General features: G+C 44.5%; 2 protein-coding genes across 6 annotated transcripts in view; one reads left to right on the forward strand and one right to left on the reverse strand.

Moving 5' to 3' along the window:
- The first annotated feature begins 1,832 nt into the window (after positions 1–1,832).
- On the forward strand, positions 1,833–13,411 carry TCP11L1 (t-complex 11 like 1). 5 transcript variants are annotated; one of them, XM_050975861.1, is made up of 11 exons: positions 1,860–1,889; positions 3,704–3,876; positions 5,090–5,255; positions 7,437–7,569; positions 8,790–8,910; positions 9,593–9,813; positions 10,835–10,971; positions 11,408–11,601; positions 11,910–12,091; positions 12,723–12,895; positions 13,100–13,411. In XM_050975861.1, exons 3-11 carry the CDS (start codon positions 5,102–5,104, stop codon positions 13,333–13,335), a joined length of 1,551 nt encoding a protein of 516 aa, XP_050831818.1. In that variant the 5' UTR covers positions 1,860–1,889; positions 3,704–3,876; positions 5,090–5,101; the 3' UTR covers positions 13,336–13,411. The 5 variants fall into 5 exon arrangements, with proteins under 5 accessions (XP_030095840.1, XP_050831818.1, XP_050831819.1 ...); XM_050975862.1 differs by lacking the exon at positions 1,860–1,889 and adding an exon at positions 4,571–4,653 and having other exon boundaries at positions 2,071–3,876; XM_030239980.2 differs by lacking the exon at positions 3,704–3,876 and having other exon boundaries at positions 1,833–1,889.
- Positions 13,412–16,525: 3,114 nt separating this feature from the next.
- The window catches only part of CSTF3 (cleavage stimulation factor subunit 3), a 48,031-nt gene continuing 45,180 nt past the window's right edge, over positions 16,526–19,376 (reverse strand). Inside the window, exons 18-21 of the mRNA XM_018921975.3 lie at positions 18,847–19,000; positions 18,364–18,458; positions 18,171–18,231; positions 16,526–17,232 (exon numbers count right to left, since the gene is read on the reverse strand). Coding sequence (XP_018777520.2) covers positions 17,030–17,232; positions 18,171–18,231; positions 18,364–18,458; positions 18,847–19,000 — 513 coding nt within the window. The 3' untranslated portion in view covers positions 16,526–17,029. The remainder of the gene's footprint in view (positions 17,233–18,170; positions 18,232–18,363; positions 18,459–18,846; positions 19,001–19,376) is intronic.

Genomic DNA, 19,376 nt, shown 5'->3' on the forward strand with positions numbered 1-19,376 from the left:
CCATTTATAGGACCCCCCAAAAATACCACTTCCTTTTCCTCCCCAAAAGCCATGTACACCCTCTGTTTAAGTATCAAAATCACTGAGATGAAAAGCATCATGAATGAAATCTCTCTGCCACTTTTTGCCCCAGCACTGAATTTTATGTTTTGTTGTTTTTCTTTTCCCTAATTTGCCTTGGATTATGTGAGAATGACATAACATTGATCTTTGACTTGCTGGGTGCTGAGAAGAGCTAAAGAACATGTTCTGCTTGATACTGCACAGCTTTTCTTCAGGCTTGCCAGCCAGCTAACCCATGTGTGTGACAAATTACTGTGCTGTTTTAAGCTCAAATGGCACCATATTGAGGACTTGGCTCTCCTGGGGTGGTAAAGTCAGCCTGGATTTTTAAGTCAGTCTGGCTTTGGTTGCCACAGGATGTACTGTTGCTGGTTATCTTCATCCCTGCAGGGTTTTGCTCTGTCTGTAACTTTTACTGATGGCACCAGCTGTAATTAGCAAAGTGCTGGAGCAAATGAAGAGCCTTTGGCTTTTCTTGTGGCATTTCTTCATCATGGCTGGTCTACAGTGGAAATACCAAGATTTGCAACTCAGGCAACTGCAATCATGTGAGTGTGTATATATATAACATGATCAAAAATCTAATTTTGACTCTTGTGGAGTTATCTTTGGAATGATATCACCAAAACTTCATTACAGCTGCTGTTGGAAAAAAAAATGCCAACCAAATTTTATTCCATTTAAAGTGTTGAGCTCTGTTCTTTTATTTAGGAGCAAAAACTAATTTAATTACGTTACAGTCACATGTGGTGAGCTGTTCTTAAAGAGCATCATCTTGTGTCAGACTCATGTCTCACTAACTAATGCTTCAGTGATTACTGGTGTCTGCTGCCAGGGGCCAGAGTGTTTCTCTGAAATGGAGCTGAAGGACTTGGCATGCAACAGGAAACAGGACAATGTTTTACTGTGCCCTGATGGGGGACAGCAGACAAAAATGTCAAAAGCTCCTTCTAGTTAATTAGAAAGGACTTCTAAAAATAATCATTTCCTGAAACCTAGCAGGGAGGCACAAGCCTTTTTAGTAGTAATAGTTCTTAGTTTTAACTGAAAGGTTTTTATTATGAATGTACTTCCTCAGAAAAATTGTCTTAGCTCATACTTTAAAATGTGGGAGTGGAAATCCTAAGTTAGTGGTGGTGTTGGATTGGTTTGCTCTTCAGCAGAAGTATTTTCCTTTTCACCTCCTGCCTGCTGTAACATCTCGGTCAGGAGGATGAGATTCCTGTCTGGGAACTGAGCTGCTGCCGGTGGGCATCGCCTGCTGCAGAGTCCCGAGTCACGGATCCCCTGCCCTGGGAGTCACCGGGCTGGCCCTGCCGCCAGGCTTGCTCGGGCTACGGAAAAGCAGCCCGGGGCACTTAAAGGTGGGCACAGGGCAGGGTCAGCAGCTCCTTCCTCTTTTTAGGGTGATTTAGGGAATCTGAGTGCCTCAGACTCCTCTTTGGAGGAACTGGCGGTCACTCCGTGACCTGTATGAGGTGCCTAAGGACAATCCCGGACTGCGTTCCCTGGTTGCTGGGGGGTTGATCTGAACCAGCGCTGTGTGATGGGGCAGACCCCGGTCTATCCATGCACCCATCGGTGTCCGGCCGCGGGGCTCTGCCTGGGCTCGGGACCAGCTCCTCACTCGGCCGCCCCGAGGCCGTTGGCGCCCCCGGTCCCGGCAGCGGCCCCTCAGCCGCTCGGCCGCGGGGCCCTCGCTCCGCCCCGGAGCCGCCGCGGCCCGCCCAGCGCTGGGGCTGCGGCGCCGGCCCAGCCCCGCTCCGCGGCCGCAGGAGGGGCCGGGCCCGTCCGAGCCGGCGGCCGCGGCGGCTGCTCCGAGGGCGGTAAGGCGGGGCGGCCCTGCCGGGGGCGGCCCGGGGCGGAGGGCGGCTGCGGGGCCGGGGGCGGCGGGCAGGGCCCGGGCCCGGCAGCGCCGAGCGGGCGGCGTGGAGGCTCCGGGCCCGGGCGGGCAGCGCAGCCCAGCGCCGGGGCCCCGGGCGGGCTCAGCACTGCATCTCCCCCGCCCCCCGCTCGGCCCAGCAAGCCACGGGCCCCCCGGGCTCGTTCTCCCCCTTCGCCCATTGATGGAGCCCGGATCTCCCGGGCCTTGCGAAGGGAAAATGTGGCGGGAGCGGCGGCGCTGCTGCAGGGCCGGTGGGGATGGGGACGGTGCGGTGTGAGCCGCCGGTAGTGATGGGCTGGCAGGGCCTCACACGGAACGGGCGGCGGAGGAAACAGTGGGATTCCACAGCATCCCTTCTAATTGGGACGGCGGACAGGCTGCGGCTTGCCTGCTAGCGGGTTATGAGGGAAAGCAGCTGTGGTGCGGCAGGGGAACCGAGGAAGGGCAGAGTTCGGCGCTGGGAAAGGCAGCCGGGAGTGCTGGGCCGGGGCTCAGCGCGGCTCTCAGGGCCGGCTCGGACGGTGGGACAGCGCTGGGAGCCAGGAGCTGCTGCTCCAACCCTGTGTGTGCTCCAGGGCTGCACAGTGAAGTTTATTTAGTGCCGACCCTGTGTGTGCTCCAGGGCAGCACAGTGAAGTTTATTTCGTGCAGGTGCCCATCACGTAATGAAATGAAGCTGTGGAAAATGTTGTGTTTAGATTTTAATTTGTTGCGTTTTTCTTCTTGCGTTTCTGTTCTCATTAAAAATAAATGCAAGGGGAGTGCCAAGAAGTAGAGTTTGCTCTATTATGAGGCGGAATTGTTTCTGTGAAAGGAGGGGTGATGGTCATGCTTCTGGAAGAAGTATTGTCAAGCTTATTTACCCAGTGGAAAGAGGATATGTTCTAGATGTGTTCTGGCAATAATAGCAGTAATCCATCAGAAAAGAGCAGACTATTGCAAACTAAACAACTAAACCAACAAGTGTGCCTGTTTACATCATCTGCTGAACAGTCATTTGGTAGAATGGCCCAGGAGTTCTAATACCTGCCCTCCATAGCTGAAATAGGATTTTTCTGAAACAAATGGTAATTAAATGAAATTTGGGCTGGGTTTGAAACTGTGGCTCTTGAGGTGCCATTTTATGGAAGGCAACACTTTAGGGTGTAGTCTGTGTGGTAGGAATGATGGATGGTCTGCTGGGCAAAGCTGGGGCTAGGAAGCATCAGACTGATGCTCTTATCCCTGTCATTTATCTTCTGTTAGTCCTCAAGCAGCTGAAGTCAAACCCCAGCTTCCCCTCTATGAAATTTACTGTTTTTCTCTGCTTTTCTCAGGGCAGTGAGGATAAAGTGCAGTGAGAGATTGCAAGGCACTGGGATTGTTGTGTGCATTAAAGACTTAAGTGGGGCTCGGTTGAGTCATCCTTGTGGTTCAAATTTGACTTCAGGAGGATGCTTTGTGGAAGAGAATGGATGGGAAGAACGACCATCTAGTCTGGAATGAGTGTGGAAGCCTTTATGATAATGCTTTTATCCTAGCCAAATTCAACAACAGGTTTTTCCCACCCTCTCTTTAACCAGTGCTGTTTGTATTTTATATTGCAGTGGTTGCTATGCTCTGTTCTGTGAACAGCCCCTCTATTAACAGAGCTCCTCCTCCTCCATCTAGAGGTGGAGTGAGTCTAACAGTACCTGTGCTGCTGCCTGTGTGCCAGGGGTCTTCTCCTGTGTTGTTCCTCCCAAGCTTCTCATGCTGTTTTCTCTTCTAAAATAGAAATGACACAGTGCTGTGGGCAATGTGTTGCATGCTGTTGTCTCTCATGCATCAAGCAAGATGATGATCCTGAGTCATTGCTGTAGAGCAAAGCTGTTCCTTACATGCCCTGAGCTTTCCAGCTGTCCTGAGGAATCACATTGTGCAATCAATTTAAGCACTGCTGGAGCAGGGTTAGTTATTACAGCTGTTGTATGAAAATAATTCTCAGTGCTGCATTTTATATTTCTGCACTGTTGCTTGCTTCTGCTGCGTCCTCTTCAGTGTAGTTTTTGATGCTGTATTTTCTCTCAGTGGCTGTGAGGTGCCTCTGGAGAGTGCCTCTCTTGCTGAGAACTTGGTTTATTTCAAAATGTGAAAGTGGGGATGGTGGGCTACTAGGGGAAAGAGGAAGTTGCTGTTTTTCCAGGAGCTTTCTTGTATTTTAGAGCAGACTCTTCCGGACTCCCACTTCACAGAACATCTAAGTTATTTAATTTAGAGACATCATATGCTGTGTGAGAGATTTCTGTGAAATCAAAGCCTGAGCAGCACTTCCTGTGTGATAGTTTTCAATGGTGGATGTAGAAATTACATTATTGATAGGGAAATCTGAGAATGGAATAAGTGAAGATAAGGAACCAAGTGAGACTTGGCTTTCTACTGGTAATTTTTTCAGTGTAACTTTGGGTACCCTGCAGGTGTCTACAGTGTGATATAAATATCCTTTAATATGTAATGTCTAATAAACCAGGATTTTAATTACAAAAGCTATTCTTTACTGTCTTAATTTAAAAATCCAAACAACTGTGATATTTTATGCATAAATCAGGACTCTTGAATGTAATGAAAATATGGGAATAGAATTTTACATTAATTTCTTTCTAGTTCTTTTCCTGCTTCTTAGTGCTTTTGGATGGCTCAGAGGGAAGTTTTTAAGCTGTGAGCAGTTGGGGCAGACCATAGTTCAGGTATATGTTATGTTCAGGAAGATTTATTGTTGTGTAGTAAGGAAATGTTGCCTCATAATCTTTTGTAAAACATGTTTGTGATGGTGTTTTTTGTTGTTATCTTAAAAGCAGTGCTAGGAAAGAAAACAGTGTCTTTTTCTCTCATCTCTATCATTATGGCAAAGGAACAGTTTGAGATTTTTGAGAACTGACTAGGACTGCAGAGTAAATAAATGGTAGCTGTGTTGAAAGCATCCCATTTAGTGGGAGATGGGAAGTGAGTCACTGAGTCCAGGTCCCCTGCCATTATGGGGATGACTTCATATAACTCCTCATAAGAATTCTTTCATTCTTAATTTTTTTCTTAATCAAGAGGACGCCTGGTGATGTTAACTCTCTCAGCCATGTCAGAAAATGCTTATTCATTCCCCTTTTCATATTTTTTCTTTTTACAAAGAACCAACTGAAAATGTCTCAGAATCCTGACAAACTAAATTCAAGTGAAGAAAAGTTGAGTGCTTTGGAGGATGATGAGGAGGAGAGCTTGGACAACTCGGATCGGTCTGTCCGAAAGAGAATACGACAGAGTGCTCCAGGGTCACACAGAGATGATACACCCAAGTGTAAGCAAAACTGCTTTATGAAATACACCCAAAAAAAGTCAGTTCTGTAATTGTTGTTGGGGGCAATCCTAGTCTTTTATAGCATTCTGTGCAAGTCTGACTCTCTTGCAATGAAATACAGTGGGACTCTTGATGTTATGCCTTGAAACTGTAACACTTTTCTCCCTGTTTTCTTTTTATCTCCCTAATTGTACACAGAGTGTTTAAATTTTCTTAATTGTACACAATGACCACGTTGCTCTGAGCCACATGTATCCTAAATATCCTGGTGTGTTTGTGCTCTGGGAATGGATGAACACCACCCCAGTGTGTTCCAGCTAAACTGACTCTGCTGTTTGCCTTATCAGCTGAACCTGCTGCATTGCTGCAGCCCCTGCTCCCACTGCAGGGCAGAAAAGGCTGTTATCAACAAAGGGATGTCCTGTCAGCCCCCTCACAAGATAGATGGAAAGTTGTATATTTAATCCTAATGCTGCTTCCATATAAGCAGGACTGCATATTTTTCCTAAGGCATATTTTTCTTTGCCATTCTGCTTTTAACATGAAGGTCTGGATGCAATATGGGAGCCAATATTTCTGGCAAATCTGTAGATAAAACCAAGGGGATGTTTTTTGGCTCCTGAGATTCAATTCAAAGAAGCAGAAGTGCTCAGGCTTCTATATTTCTGGAGGGAGTAACATTTTGTTTGTTGCATTCTTTTTATTTTTTGATTGTGTTCAGTGTGGTGGTAGAGGAGATGTTCTGAGGGAGTTTCTGTTCCCATGCCTTGCTGTTTGCCTGGTGGGAAAGGGGGTTTTTGTATGAAGAGAGGCCCTGAACACATGGAAGGAAAAAGCATGGCACAGTCTAGCACTGCACTGTACCACAAAGAGGTGGTTTGATCTCAGCCCTTCCCTCATGTCAGGGAGCAGGTATGAGAATGAAGTGATGTGATTTAGGAGTAATCTTTGGCCAGTGGAAGAGTCTTAGCTCTTAGAGCCCCCAGTGCTGGAGTGAAGTCATTTGGCTCTTGGACAACAGCACTGTGAACTTTGCTGTCTGCTGGTTCTTCTCAGAATAGCAATCCTTGCTATGTTCCCAGAGTCACTAGGCAAGGTTAAGCTCCAAGCAGAAGGAAATAAGGATTTAGGAGAGCTGCATGAAAAGAGCAAGATATTGATGAAAAGCAAGCACATTGGAACCCAATTGTATGAACTCAGAAGAGCTCTGCATGGCAGACAAGTGATGGACACTCCTTTTGAAGGACCTTTTCTGTGTAATTACTGAAGTCCATCAACATGGTTTATCAAATGAGATGGTCATAGTTTGCCTGAAACATTTCTCAGGGAGCCCAGCCTATGAAGATCCCTGCTTGGTTTCTTTCTCTTTCGGGATTAATATGTGGGATGGGATTAGCTAGTCTGGGATTAGCTCCTGTGCCTGGACTGTAGCTGAAGTGAATGAACTATAGAATGGAATGGATCAGGGCACCAACCCTGTCACTTATTCAGGGCCCAGTCTGAGGCTGCTGGCCCATCCTGCTCAGTCCCACATGCCTGCCAGGGAAAGAGCTCTTAAGCATTGATGCTGCCACTGCTGCTGTCCTCTGTTGTTTGAGTAATGGCCTCTGGGGGGGAAAAAAAGAGTTTGGAGGAGTGCCCTTTGCATTGGAAGTAATGAGAATAATTAGCTACTGGTGTGCTGCTGCTTAACAGTGATGGTGATTGTTTGTTGAGTGCTTTAATGATGAAATCACTTCCTTGAAAAATGTAAAACTGAAATGGCAATATCTGCACAATATTTGTGGGAGTAGTATGGTGAAAATGCTGCTGTTTGTAATTATTTCTTCCTACAATGTGGAGAAAGATGCCAAGATGCTATTAAGCCATCCTAAAGAAGTATTGGTTTGTGTGGGGGGTTTTGTTTGGAGGTGTTTTTTAAAAGAGCTTGATAGAAGCAATTGACATAAGCAATTGACATACTGAGCCTAGAATATCAACTGGGATCCACTCCTTGGTGTTTTGAAATACTCCAGACTTGTGTCATCCACCAGATGGGAGAGGAAGGGAAGGAAAGGAGGAATATCTTCAGCTGATGCTGTCATTTGACCCTCTGTACTGTCAATAAGGTGGAAAGGGTCCAAAAGACTCTTTCTGCAGGCTTTTGTTGAGAAGTGTCTGACAGTGTAATTGATGTTGCAGCCAGTCCCTCTCGGCCTGTGTCCATAGAAGAGCTCATGGAGACAGCAAAGGGAGTCACCAACATGGCACTGGCACATGAAATTGTGGTGAATGGAGACTTCCAGATAAAACCAGCTGAATTGCCAGAACACAGGTAAGGTTGGTACCAAATACTAAATAAAATTGTGTTTGTAGAACTGCAGAGCAGCTCTGGGGGTTCAGGTAAAGGCTCTGGCTGGTGTCTTGTCTGGAAGTGCCTGGGAGGAAGTAGGAAAGAATATAAGAAGAAGGTGGTAACTGTGCAGTTCTGCTTCCCCAGATGTGTGTGTGTGAAAGGAGAACCTCTTGGATTAATTGGAGATGTGTGGTGCAAACCCCAGAGAGCTGTGGTTTCTGTTGTGTCCCCTTGTCCCAGGACTCAGAGCCTTTCCAGTACCCCAGGCTGGCTGCAGATGTAGGTAGTGCTTTTAGCAATTGTTAAGCTTTCATTGCCTGTGGGAGTAAGAGGAAACTGGTTATTTTAGCTTTTCCTGTCTGTTTCTTCAGGGATATTTTGGGAAGAGATTCCTGTGTTTTATTTGCTCCTTTCAAGTTGGAAGCCTTTCCTTCTCTGTGAGAGTCTGCAGTAATTGTGGGCCCTGCTGAGAGGGGAGAGGGAGAACAGAAGAAGCTTCATCTTCTGTTTTTCTGTCTCACACACACAGTGAGGTGTGGCTGACAGCCTCCTGGCTGGATTTGGAACAGGGGGAGCATATTTCATGGAGGGAACTTGGTCTCCACCGGGGCCAGTGTTGAAGTTACACCTGGTATGAACAGGAACTGTCAATATTTTGAATTAGGAATTGGTACTGAAGCAGTGGAATTCATATATTTTTTGTATACAAACTGATCTGGTCCCTTATCCCAGAGTAGGGGCAATACTTATGTAGTGAAACTGAAGATTTTGTGTCAGGGAAGTTACTTAATTTCTGTTAGGTTTACTACTGAATTTTATGTGGTGGAATTGATTTTACTTAGTGGGGCCTTTAAAAGGAACATGAATACTGGTCTTTGGAAGACAAAATGTAATTTTTGCTATTTTTGTTTTGGTCCAGTTTTCTAGATGTAGCATGTGATAAATACTTTGAAGGGTTTTACTTTGTAGCCACCTTTGCTGGTGTGTCACCTTGTATTAGGACATAAACCATTCCAAATCCTGTGTCCAGTTTTTCTTGCTTTTCTGAGTAACTTTAAATGATGGATCTTTGTTAATCATCATATCATTACTACTACATTATGTTCATATTCTTACATGCTGTGCTTCAGGAGCTGCAGGTTATCTTTGTAAGGTGGTGCAGAGACCAGTATCATTCTTTTAAACATGTTTATTCACAGCTTAGAGAAGAAAGTCAGAGATATTGTGCATAAAGCTTTCTGGGACTGTCTGGAAGCTCAGCTGAAGGAAGACCCCCCAACATATGATCATGCAATTAAGTTATTGGGAGAAATTAAAGAGGTAAGATGATGTGATTTGAAGGGAATTGATTGAATTTGAGTAGCTGCACTGATATGAATGAGCAAAAGTGGTTGGAGTTAGGCCTTTCATAAAAAATCCTCTTGTTCTTTTTCATTACTGTATCACTGTGAACATCTACAAGCCGTATAATCCTAGAGGAAAAATTTGAATGTACAACCAAATGCAAAACCATGTCAGGTGATTAACAGGTAAACAATACCAGTTCCATAGTTCCAAGCTTCCTTCACGTTATGGCACTGGTATTAGTTATGGAATCAGTGAGATGCTCCAACACTGGGCTGATAAAACCAAGCACAACAGTGTGAAGTATGATCTGTGCCACAGAGGGTTTACCACTTAGTAACTTCAGTATCACACAGTGTGAGGTGAAACACTTGGAGTTGGTGAGTGGTTGGTTTAAAAATAAAAAATCAATTATTTATGGTTTAGTTAAGAATCCCTGGTAGTCTTCAAGGCCAAGTTGGATGGGGCATTAAACAAACTGGTTTAGTGGGAGGTGACCCTGCCCCTGGCAGGCTTTTGGAACCGGATAGTCTTTAAGGTCTCTCCTGACCCAAACCATGTTATGATTCTATAATTCTTTTGAGAGGTGGTTTAGTAACTGTTTGGATCCTTGTAGTCTTTGATGTAGAACTAATGCACTGTTAACTTTCCATTTCAGAGCCTTCTGTCGTTCTTGTTGCCTGGACATACTAGACTGAGAAGCCAGATTACAGAAGTTCTTGACCTGGATTTGATAAAACAGGAGGCAGAGAATGGGGCCCTTGACATTTCTAAGTTGGTCAAATTTGTTATTGGGATGATGGGGACTCTCTGTGCTCCAGCTCGAGATGAAGACATTAAGAAACTGAAAGATATTAATGAAATAGTTCCTCTTTTCAGGTACTGAAATGTATTTATTAGTCATGTTCAGAGTCCCTTAAATAATTTGAGAAGTGGAGGGGGCGACTTGAAACTCCTAGAAAGAAAAGAGTAATAGGGAAATGGTGGGTGTGAAGGGGAGAGTTGCTCCAGGAGTCATTAACAAGGGCCATCTCTGATCTGGTGAGTTGGAGTATTTGTCTGGCTCCTGCATGTCACTGAAGGACATTTGCTTAAATGTCAAATGCAAATAAGCTGTAAGGTAGCAGATGAATTTGTATCAGAATTGAATGTCAGCAGCGGAAGGTGAAATAAGCACACAGGGGCTTAGAGGAAAAGCATTACTGGTTTCCAGCCAGTTTGTCCTTTCCTCTCAGTTTGAGCTCTCTTTACCCCAGTGTCATTCCCTGTCAGTTCTAAAGGGAGTGTGTGTTCCACATCTGGGAGCATCCAGGCTTCTGCTTTGCCACCATGTTCTCAGTGGAACAGCTCAAGGTCTCAGTAGTTGGGAAGAAGCTTCTTTTCAAATTAGCTGTTTTCTAATTTGAAAAGATTCCAGGAGTTCAGGATTGACTTGGCAGAAATATTGCCAGCAGGAATTAGGTTGCTTTGAAACTCAGGTGTTTTTCTTTGGTGTTTGTTTGTTTTTTTATTTTTTGCCCCTTGGGTCTGATTATTCACTTCCCACTGAGGCTGGCTTTCCAGGCTGCCAACAGCCATGGCATGCAAGCTTGGAAACCCAGATATCTTTTCATATACAATACTGCACATCCTGGGAGATAAAATCTATGGAGCTAGTGAAGTTAATTCCATGGAAGCTTTTGTACAGGAGGTCAAGATTTGTTTCCCATTTGGAAGAGGCACATGCATGCATGTAAATGCTTGCTCCAGCTTTCTCTGTCTCATGCTCTGAAGTTGTTAAGCTGTTACTGTTTCCCATGCATGTTTTTGCTCTTTCTTTAGACAACCTGTAATAAATCTTGTAAACAGCACCTCTGAAACATATGCAGCCTTGAATAACTTTTTCTGTTTGTTTGTTTAGAGCAATTTTCTCTGTATTAGACCTAATGAAAATGGATATGGCAAACTTCGCTGTCAGTAGTATTAGGCCAAAATTAATGCAGCAGTCTGCTGAATATGAAAGAAAGAAGTTTCAGGAGTTTCTTGAGAAACAGCCAAGTATGACTTTGTTCCTTTCTTTCTTCCCCCCTGACTTCCCAGTAAACTGCGTGTCTTTGCTTGTAGATGATGAAAAGAACTCAGATATTTTTATAAGTTCTAGAATTCGTATGGTAAATGACATTTTGGGGCTTGTGCCCCAAAACCGTGGTTAGAAAAAGTCTGCCAGAACAATGGTTGTGCCCTTGGTACATTCAGTTTTATTTCAGTACAGTGTAGGGCATGATTACCCAGCATCATCTCACCTCTGATTTCCTGTAGCTGTGTGGTTTTGTTTTAGATGTTCTGCTTGATGCAATAAATGAAATGCATGTCATACCTGATATCACGGGCATTAGTCATAGTAACTAATGGGATTGTTTGGAAATTATTGCTGGAAGAACCTAACTGTGAAAAGGAATTTTTTCAACAAGTGTTTTTTGCCCTGTTCTTCTAGATTCTTTAGACCTTGTCACAAAGTGGTTGCAAGAAGCAGCAGATGATCTTGCAAAGCTGGGACATGAAGTGTTGCCTCCTCACTGTAACGATGGTGCCACTGGTGGAGCTTCTGCCTTGTGCTTCACTGCTGTACAAAACCAGGCCTATCTGAAGCTTCTGAAGTGGGATCACGTGAACAGGCCTTTTCCAGAAGTAGGTATTTAACAGAAAAATTGCTTCTGTGCTTGTTCCACACCTCTGTTCCCAGCAGACAGCAGAAGCTGTTTGGATTTGTAGCCTGGCAACACATACAGTGCCAAACCATTGATCCCTGAATGGGAGATGGGGCAGCTCTAACAGGTGCTGGTCTCTCAGTGCTGAAACCTCCTTAGCTGGGCGAGAGGAGCCAGTGCTTTTCACTGTGCTCCTGATGCTGGCCTGCTATTCCCTGGGCCTTTGCTGCTGCACCCAGTGACCCTTCCCAGCCCTGCAGACTGACTCCCTGCTGTGCTGGCTCCTAGACGCTGCTCATGGACCAAACACGCTTCCTGGAGATGCAGCTGGAGCTGGAGCAGCTCCTGGTGGTGGGGACAGTGCTGCTGGTCACGTTCAGTGCAGCAGGCCCAGCTCTCATCGACGTGCCTGGATTCGCCGACAGAATCAAAACCATCGTCAAGGTGCTGCTGACAGGAATGCATCTCCCGTGAGTACAGCACAGCCCTGCTCTCAGGGCAGCTGGAGCTCTCTTGTCACCCTGGGAAATGATCAGGTTAAGCCACTTTCTGGCTGGGGATTACAGGAAATGCAGAGGAAGTGATGAGGGCTTTCTATGAGTCCAGTTTTTCTTCAGCTAACTCACGCAGAGCTGTCTTTCCTTGCTCTGCTCTTTCATGGTTTGTACAAGCTGCTCTTTTTAGAGTGTGTTTTTCGTGGTGCCAGACTGGCACAGGAGAGTGCCAGCAGCTGCCCCTGCTCAGAGTTTGGGCCAGGCTCCCCAAAAACCTGAGTGGCACAGTGAGCTGCCTGCAGAGTCAGTGATTACAACCTCCAGGTTTTGCTTTAGTCAGAGCTGTCCTCAGGCAGAAAGTCAGCTCTTATGTGTATGGATTGTTCAGGCTTGAAGTCTTGAATGTTCTCCTACTTCCTTGCTTTAGATCTCAGCTTTATTTTTCATGTATATATAATTGTATTTATCTTTGTAATTGGCTTTATCTGCATTATGCTTTTCCCACTACATTTGATAAGTAAGGCAACTCTAATTGAATCATTTCTTTTTAAAAAGTGGGAAAACAGTGAGTAACTAATACAGTTATGTTGTACCTCATGTTTTCTAGCTCCTTTAACCTGAAGGAGTCCCTGGCCACCGTGGGTGAGAAGGTGTGTGCTGAGGTGAACAGCTGCCTTTCCCAGCATGGCTTTACCCCGTTCTCAGCTGAGAGAGAGGCTGTGCTGAAAGGGCAGATCCAGGCAGTGGCCAGCCCTGATAACTCCATCTCCAAGCTCATAGGTAGGTCTGGAGAGTTCTCTGCTCTGTCTGCCTGTGGGCAGGGGGATGGGGCTGGGGGATGTGCAGGGCTCCTCTTTCTTTGTTGTTTCCACATTGTCTTTCCAACTTGCTGACCACATTCAGGCTTGTTGCATTTCACATGAGGTGATGCTGTTTCTAATTCACCATCTCTTTTACAAACAAACCAAACCCTTTTTTTTCCAGATTCTCGAATTCAAAAGTTTCTGGAGAATTATCTTGCATCCAGTCACCAGAAGTCATTGCCTGCCATTCCTGGAGGATTAGGCCCTATTCAGAGGGAGCTGGAGGAGATTGCTGCCAAGTACATTCGTCTTGTCAACTACAACAGAATGGTCTTCAGCCCTTACTATGATGCAGTCCTTGGCAAAATACTGACTAAGGAAGAATCTCAAATTGTAGGGAAGTCAGAAGAATCATAAAACCAGTCTGTGTGCTATCAATACAGTATTGTCAGCTATTAAATAAAACTTGTACCAATATTTGTCTAGGAAAACAGCTTTCCGTGTAAATACTGGTTCCTTTTAACCCACGAGTGCTGACTGGTGAGGGAAACACAGGAGATGCCAAAAAGGTTCTGAGGTGAAAGATGAGAGATGCATTTCTAATATAATTATGCAACCTGGGGAAGGGGATATCATGGGAGTTTTCTGGCTGCAATTTTTAGATTTTTGAGCTTGTGATAGGTAGGGCAAGTTTAAGAATCAAACTTTGTGTTTAAGTGGCTCATTTGAGGGCATTTAACTCTTAACTTACAGGGAACTTTGTTTAATTTATCCAGAGCTGATTAGCAATGGTTCTTCCCAGAAGGGGTGATTCGGTTTTTTTTTTTTTTTAAATCTTACTTTAAAGAATTAATTAAGTTAAAATTCTAAGATGAACTTTACCAGACAAAACACCAAGCCAAGCAGCACTTTACTGTAACATTATGGTGAGTATGGTAGGCTTACTAGTTTTTTCTGTATTTTACTGCATTTTTAATAGCATTTTTTTGCTGTTTACCTGCAGATGTTACAAAACATAATATATTTTTGTAGCAAATTTTCTGGTTATTGGGTAACTGTCCTCTGCTATGTACAGTACTCCCAGAGGTGGCAATCTTATAGATTGCAGCTGTATTTATATCTTGTAAAGATTTCAGAAAGGGCAGAGCTAAAACATTTTGATAAAAGTGGCATTTCTTACCTTTTTTTTTTTTTTTTTTGCTAGTAATTTACTCCTTTTTAGGTGAAATACTGATTTTAAAGTAAATTCTCGTTTGCAGAAGGTGGATTTAAAGTGTGTGAAACTTCAGGTTGAAAATTTTGGGCTTTTTTAAAAACTACAACGGGATGGTTGCATATTCAATGATGTCTTCAAAAATGTCATGTGCAGAGCACTGTGGGCAGTATAAGTAATTTTCATGTACTGTGAGAGGTGAATGGTTTGATGTTAGTTTGAATATACAGGGAATATTTTAGTAGATTTTTTTCACTTTCTAGATGTGTTCTTGAAACTTAGAATATTTGTAGGTCTCGAATTTAATAAGCTACATGTTGTATAGAGGAGAAGAGCCCAGTGATCTTACATTGCAATCTCAGGCTCAGCTGAGAGGTAAGTGAAATTTTCCTCTGGTTGAGCACAACTGTGTATTACAGTAATCAATATTTGATGGTTTTGTGAAAGCAAAGTTTGTAGTTACTCACAGTAAGTGGCCCAAGTATGAGGTTGTCCAAACCAGAACGTGCTGTCTTTCAAAAAAACAAGGTATGTTGGATAAATGAGTGAAGGGCCCTTGTATTGCCAACAGGCAGGTTAATTTAGGAGTCAGCCAAACAGAACTTGCAGAAGCACTTGATGTGATCTTGTTGATGCTTCCCTTTCCAGTTTCCTTTGAATGTCAGTGTGGATAAAGCTGCATCAACTTTGTGTTTGGAGGGGGATGGAAGAAATAAGACCTTTTTTCCTATATTAGCCTATGCAACTCTAAACCAAATCTTTTCTCATTCATTACAAAGCCCCTTCCCCAAGGGAAAAACCCAGCAAAACCCTGTGAGAGTTCATCAGCTCAGACATGTGATTTTTCTCTTGGCCAAATGAATGTCCAAATCCTTCTTTGAGAACTCAAAAATGAGGTTGGTTAGCCAAAAGAAAAGGTTTCTGAGTAGGGTCTATTTCATTGTTTGGATCAGCAAAGGATTCTACAGAGGCCTTCAAGGCTGCTGCCTCAGCTTGCTGGGCTTTGCCATTAGAGCAGGCTCTGCTCCCATCACAGCCTAAAGCTCTGCAGCTGCACCAACTCCCTCAGCCTGTGCTCAGTGAGCTACCAGAGCCATCACTGCTGGAGCTGGCACCTGGACAGATAACCCAGGCACAGCTGTTTGCAGCTTTCCTGCATGAGAGCTGCACAAGTGAGAAATTGCTGCTGTTGTGTTATTAGTCCTGCCTGGGAGCTGCCTTTAGAGGCACAGGGTTAGATAAGGCACAGGACGAGCTCAAGGCTGTGGGGAGGAGCATCATGGTGGACCAGGTACCCAGAAAAGTCCTTGAAAGGTGTGTGACTGGTGGCAGGGTGCAGGGCACTGCTTTAGCAGTGGATAAAAGCCGAACTGAGATGGCTGCTCCCAGGGTGGGATTCAAGGGTCAGGGCCCAGGAGTGCCTGCTCCTGCCATGGCAGCAGAGACTGTGCTGCCAGCAGTGCTTGTACTGCTCACAGGGCCCACACAGGGAATCCCAGCTCTCCTCACAGGATGGGTTTGATCCTAAGCCTTCGTGTAGCAGAAAGATCCTAGAATGAGGGAACAGAGTGCAGTACTCACCTGGCTCCACTCTCACCTCCAGGGCCCACAGAAAGGAACAAATGCCCCTGGCACAGGTGCTGGGGGCCTTTCAACAGGAACGATCTAAAGGAACTGCAGCAACTTCCCACAAGGGCAAGGTAATGATTGTCCCAGGTTGTTATATTTAAGGAGAGTGTTTGACAAACAGTTTCTCTACATCCTCTCTAAAAGAAACTGGGAGCTGCAACTGAGTGGCAGAGCAAGGAGGACATTCCAGGATGGCTAAAGCCAGCCCCATCTCCATGGGTAGGTGCTGCTTCCCCCTTGCCCTGGCAGAGAGGAGCCCTGAGGCAGCTGTGCTGGGGTGGGAATGGCTTTCATCTGCCCCAGGCTCTGACTGTCCTCCAGTCCAGGGGGTTCTTAGATCTTATCAATCTTATCACAGCCAATTCCAAGTTAAAAGCTGAAATAGGCATAGAAACTGCTTGGAAAGCTCACACAGTGTTGCTTTAGCTTGTTTGAAGATTACAAGTGCAACGATGTAGCTGATTATTAACATTTAGCTTTGTACATTATAGAAGAGCAATGCAGGTATCCAGGGCCAGGCTGTGTGAGCCAGTGCTCCTGGACTACCCACACGGAACTGAGTTAGTCTTATGATGCTGTCTTCTTCAAACAGTCCTGGAATTACAAGCCAAAGTGTGCTGTATCCTCTAGAAAATGGAAACCAAGCTCCATTCTAATATGTATGCTCTGAATTTCCTGTGATGGTATAATTAGCATTGCTTTTGAAGTGGCTGAGTAATATTTAAGAAGTACCTTGTTGTGTTTGAATAAAACCAGAATGAGGCATGATGTTATGGATATCCTTTTATTTTAAAGGAATGGTCTTTTGTTGTCGTTTTATTTTTAAATTTTCAACTACAAAACAGATTCCTTACATTCTGCCATAAATAAAAACGAACAATAAGGCAGGACACTACATGAACAAACTGAGAACAACTGTTTTCCAGAAAATGTGAATTAAAAATGCTTCACAAGTATAAGCCATCCAGTTTTTAAAATAAAACTGTTGAAAACCCACAAGAGTTCAAGTGGTAGATGTATACACCCTCGAAGAACAAAATACAGTTTTGACATTTTGCACTTATGGTTTTGAAAACCGAGTTTTGTTCAGAGCACATTCTAAGGTTGTTCGGGCTGTTTTCAGATCAAGAACCATATGGGATAAGAGGCACCACAGTAACAAAACCATGTTCAAGGATTTTTTTGTTTGCAGCTGTCCCCTTTAAATGCTTGACTTTTAAGAGACTGATTCAATGCAAGTCTTTGTCACAGCAGAACTCCAAACTCGTTTCACCGGATTCTCTTTTGCTGTCGTGCTCTGTAAATGTCATGTACAGGGGGAACTACAGATCCTTTCTCCTCATCATCATCAGAATCCTCATGTGATCTCTTGACAGCCTTATTGAGAATGGTGTTGTTTTCCACAGGTCCATTGCCTTCCACAGCTATTTCAGGCAGGCCACCCGTGATTATCCGTACAGCTTCGTCAACAGCTTCAGGGAGAGACACACAGAGCCACTCAGTGGGGGAAACTCAGAGCCTGCCCAGCAACCAGCACCCAGCAGGGACACCCACAGACACCTTGGGGACACTTCTGCAACATGAGACATTTTCTTGCCCTGTTTTACAAAGACTAAGGCTTGGCTGTCTGGAACTCTGAGCTGTGGTGAACACCAGTTATAAAGGAAATGCTGCTCCAGCTCGAGCCCTCCCTTTACACAGGAATGGAGGTCATTTGAGAGCTGCAATAAAACAGGAAGGCCTTTTGGGAATCAGGGGAACTAGTTCATGATTCACCAGAGAGGCTGCAGAGCAAGTCAGTTTCTGCTTCTCAACAGAGGAAGCCACAAAAATACCCTGCATAATTTAAATAGATATTTTAGTTTCACTCAAAGAAATGAAATCCTACATTTCTTTCTCTACGATAATTTTTTTCCTTAAAGTAACAAGGAGGATGAAGAGTAGCATAGTATCATCTGCTGTAGGATCTGTGCTGTTTCTCTGTTCCAGAACCTTCCTTTCCTTCTTTGCAGGGGCTCAGAAAGCACTGCCTGCAGCTTGTGCCCAGGCACTGCAACAATGTGCACTCAGAGTTATCCCTCACCATGCTGCAAAATTGGAATTTTATGTTACAGCTGCAATGCTGCTGAAAATGCTGCCTTTAAAGTGTATCCTCAAAATCTTAATTTCTTTCTTTCAGTTGATACCACCAACATATTAAAGAGCAGCTGGTGATTTGCAGTTTTTTTGACTTTTTGTTGCCTCCCTCCAGGTAAAAGTGCAAACATCTTTTTGCAGATTCCAGTGCAATCTCCTCTGCTCTTAAACACTAATTACAATCTGTAAATGAGGTCTGGGACAGAAATATCCATATGTAAACCCAAGTCTTATGCAGCACTAGTTCAGCCTCCACAGAGGACAAGTAACTTACTGTCTGGCAGTTTGCATCTTCTGAATATCTCCATGAGCTCATCCACTTGAACAAAGGGACCCTGATTTGTTACCAAAGGGGAAAAAAAAACGTTTAGAAGGTTATTTTCAATGGAGTGATACACACTGTGGTTCTGTCATGACAGAACGTCTTCCACAGCTTTCTGAAACGTTCAGAGTTCTTTAAAACAAACCTGAAAACAAATAGGAGGTGGCAGGAGCTTCATGAGAACTACAGCTGCTGGTGGAACAGGAAATACCCCGCCTGGGACAGGATGTAAACCTGGAGCTGTGGGGAGAAAAGCTGGGTGAAGCCAGTGCAAGACAGCTGGGCCAGAGCTGCTTTTGCACTGCATTGTTATTTGATACAAATAATTAGTAGCCTGTCCCTTTTGCCTCTACTAATTCCACATTGTTCACTCAGCCATCTGCTCTGTGATGTGTGTAACAGCTTATTACCACTTACCAGACCCCAAACTCCTTGTAGTTATTTCCATGTGACCTTGGCATTAATTAAAACACATGTGCCTTTAGCAAGCCAGTGAAATGACAGCCTAGGAGTTAAGTACAGGTTTAGATGGCTGAGGAGTAGGAAAGCCTCTGATTAGGCTGGCTGAACAGCCAGGTTCCTAACTCGCCACAGGTGAAACACAACCACTTCCCAAAGCCTGACTTACGTGCTAAATGTCTTGGCTGAAATGGAATCATCTGCTGGGTGTCTGGTTTGGGATATTCAGGTTTCCTGTCTACTTCATCCTTGAGGACAGGCACGATGGAAGGTGCAACCACAGGGTCTGGAATTATTGCTGCTAGCTTGGCACGGGAGACATCCTGTGAAAGCCAATTAGAGAGTGCTGAACTTGGCAGGATCACATTGCTAGCTTCAATTACAGAACAAAACCTCGCTTTGCACCAGTTGCTTTTTCTCACTTTGTCTTCATTATCATCTCAGATGGCCTCTTACAAGACCATCTGGGCAAAACTTGCATGGTTTCATTAAAGATTTTAATCCTACAGCGACCCAGTGGAATGGAATGGAAACACTTGGTTCTGCTCCTGAACGTGTGTTTGTCATTTTGGAGCAGCTCCTTTTTTAGGTTAAGAGGATTTAGGTGAACAGGTGCAGACCACTAGGCCTTCACAACTATCATTTCTCCCTCATTTCATTCCCTAGATTGCTTTAGCTGGAAAAGAAGTAAAGCATAAG

Source organism: Serinus canaria, chromosome 5 (assembly GCF_022539315.1).
Source record: "Serinus canaria isolate serCan28SL12 chromosome 5, serCan2020, whole genome shotgun sequence".
NCBI classification, from domain to species: Eukaryota; Metazoa; Chordata; class Aves; order Passeriformes; family Fringillidae; genus Serinus; species Serinus canaria.